Source organism: Procambarus clarkii, chromosome 61 (assembly GCF_040958095.1).
Source record: "Procambarus clarkii isolate CNS0578487 chromosome 61, FALCON_Pclarkii_2.0, whole genome shotgun sequence".
NCBI classification, from domain to species: domain Eukaryota; kingdom Metazoa; phylum Arthropoda; class Malacostraca; order Decapoda; family Cambaridae; genus Procambarus; species Procambarus clarkii.
In genome coordinates, this window is record NC_091210.1 from 29,929,090 (window position 1) to 29,931,507 (window position 2,418).

At 54.2% G+C, this 2,418-nt stretch overlaps 1 protein-coding gene across 1 annotated transcript; it reads right to left on the bottom strand.

The window, feature by feature from the left end:
• Positions 1-287: 287 nt before the first annotated feature.
• LOC138354188 (uncharacterized) lies at positions 288-1,226 on the bottom strand. The gene has a single exon (XM_069308082.1). It carries the CDS (start codon positions 1,224-1,226, stop codon positions 288-290), a length of 939 nt encoding a protein of 312 aa, XP_069164183.1.
• Between the last annotated feature and the right edge of the window lie 1,192 nt (positions 1,227-2,418).

Here is a 2,418-nt window from a genome sequence, read left to right on the forward strand (position 1 = left end):
GTACACAGGGTATAGTTAGAGCGCACCCCCTTCCCCCCCCCCCACGGTACCGGCGGTCACCACAGACAGCCATACTGTTAACAATATTATTTAGCGCGCCCATAACTCGACGGGCGCGCGCATTCCTCACTTTACCGTCTGCCCTCCGCTTCTGTTGCTGCTGTTGCTGCTGTTGTTGCTTTTGGCATTGTTGTTACCTGTGTTGCTATGGCTGTTGTTGATGTTGTTCATGTTGTTGTTTGTCTTGCTGCTGTCTTAGTGCTGCATTTAAATGTGTTACTTCTACTCTAGCTGCAGTAGGTGGGAGGAGAGGCTGGGGGATGTGTAACTGAGTGGTTGTCCTCTTGAGGGGTGTATGGTGGGGGGGCAGGGGGCAGACTGGAGACGTCCACCTGTGATCGTCCTCGGAGATGTGTGCAGTGGGGGCAGGGTGGAGACGTGCACATATGGTCGTCCTCGGAGATGTGTGCAGTGGGGGCAGGGTGGAGACGTGCACATATAGTCGTCCTCGGAGATGTGTGCAGTGGGGGCAGGGTGGAGACGTGCACATATAGTCGTCCTCGGAGATGTGTGCAGTGGGGGCAGGGTGGAGACGTGCACATATAGTCGTCCTCGGAGATGTGTGCAGTGGGGGCAGGGTGGAGACGTGCACATATGGTCGTCCTCGGAGATGTGTGCAGTGGGGGCAGGGTGGAGACGTGCACATATGGTCGTCCTCGGAGATGTGTGCAGTGGGGGCAGGGTGGAGACGTGCACATATAGTCGTCCTCGGAGATGTGTGCAGTGGTGGCAGGGTAGAGACGTGCACATATAGTCGTCCTCGGAGATGTGTGCAGTGGGGGCAGGGTGGAGACGTGCACATATGGTCGTCCTCGGAGATGTGTGCAGTGGGGGCAGGGTGGAGGCGTGCACATATAGTCGTCCTCGGAGATGTGTGCAGTGGGGGCAGGGTGGAGACGTGCACATATGGTCGTCCTCGGAGATGTGTGCAGTGGGGGCAGGGTGGAGACGTGCACATATGGTCGTCCTCGGAGATGTGTGCAGTGGGGGCAGGGTGGAGACGTGCACATATAGTCGTCCTCGGAGATGTGTGCAGTGGGGGCAGGGTGGAGACGTGCACATATAGTCGTCCTCGGAGATGTGTGCAGTGGGGGCAGGGTGGAGACGTGCACATATAGTCGTCCTCGGAGATGTGTGCAGTGGGGGCAGGGTGGAGACGTGCACATATGGTCGTCCTCGGAGATGTGTGCAGTGGGGGCAGGGTGGAGACGTGCACATATGGTCTTCCTCTGAGATGTATGGGGTGGAAGGAGAGGCAAGCTCTTGACGTGTAGCTCTGGCCGTCCCCTCAGGTGTCACTATCCATATGTGTGTGTGGATAGACTGGCCTGCTGTTTTTATTTATTTATAAAAATGAGCACAATAGATACAAAAAATGATCGAGCAAAAACCATGACAAATAACAGTACAAATGAACAAAAATGAATCCACACGGACAACAAGCATGGCCCAAAATCATAAAGTCAATATCAGGAATATAACATAAAGAGCAACACAAAAGGAACTACAAAACAAGCATAATACATAAAACATGGCATGTACACAGGAAACACAAAGGAACACACAGGAAGCACAAAGGGTGCACACAGAAAAACATACACAGAACAAGCTAGTGACAAAGGAAGAGAAGAAAGAATAAGAAACCAACACAAACACAGGACGCACAGAAACCGGGAACCAAGCACAGAACCACACCCAACGCACACATGAAAAACACCGAAACACGCAGGAACCGGCACACGCGGACATACACCGGAACACACACAGGAACCGGAAAACAGAAACCACAATCACACACCCACAAACAAAAACAACGGAACTTGCAAAAACCGGGAAGAACAGGAACAAAGTCACCAATAATGACGCCTATTTTTCTCTGGAAACTCACTCCGTGGATACCAAAGAACGTACTTATTCCAAAGCAGCAACTCCTCATCGGAAGGGTGTACGTCCCCACGGCGATGCGGGCGCTCCATAAACTTCAAAACCACGTCATCAGGCGGCGATTTTGATCAACCACCGTCATCAGGCGGCGACCGCACCAAAGCAGCGGACATCGTAGACCCCAGAGTTACTGGAGAGGCAGCAACTCCGCCGCCGATGGAACAGGAACCGAGGGCACAAACTCCGCCGGCCACACCAAGGAAGGAGGCTCCACAGGGGACAACACGACAGAGGCCACATCCGGAACAGCATCCACAGGGTAGGGCACTAGCGCATAATCCCCACTACGGACATCTTTCCACAGGACCACCACAAGGCCCTGGCCCACATCATCAGCCGCACCAGCCACAACAGGAGGATGGACCTCCCCCCCCCCCCCACGGTGGGGAACCCCCGGCTGGAGAAGAAACAGTG

What these genes read in the sequence shown, in the direction of transcription:
- LOC138354188 (XM_069308082.1), bottom strand. Translation starts at nt 1,226, where the DNA reads ATGTGCACGTCTCCACCCTGCCCCCACTGCACACATCTCCGAGGACGA.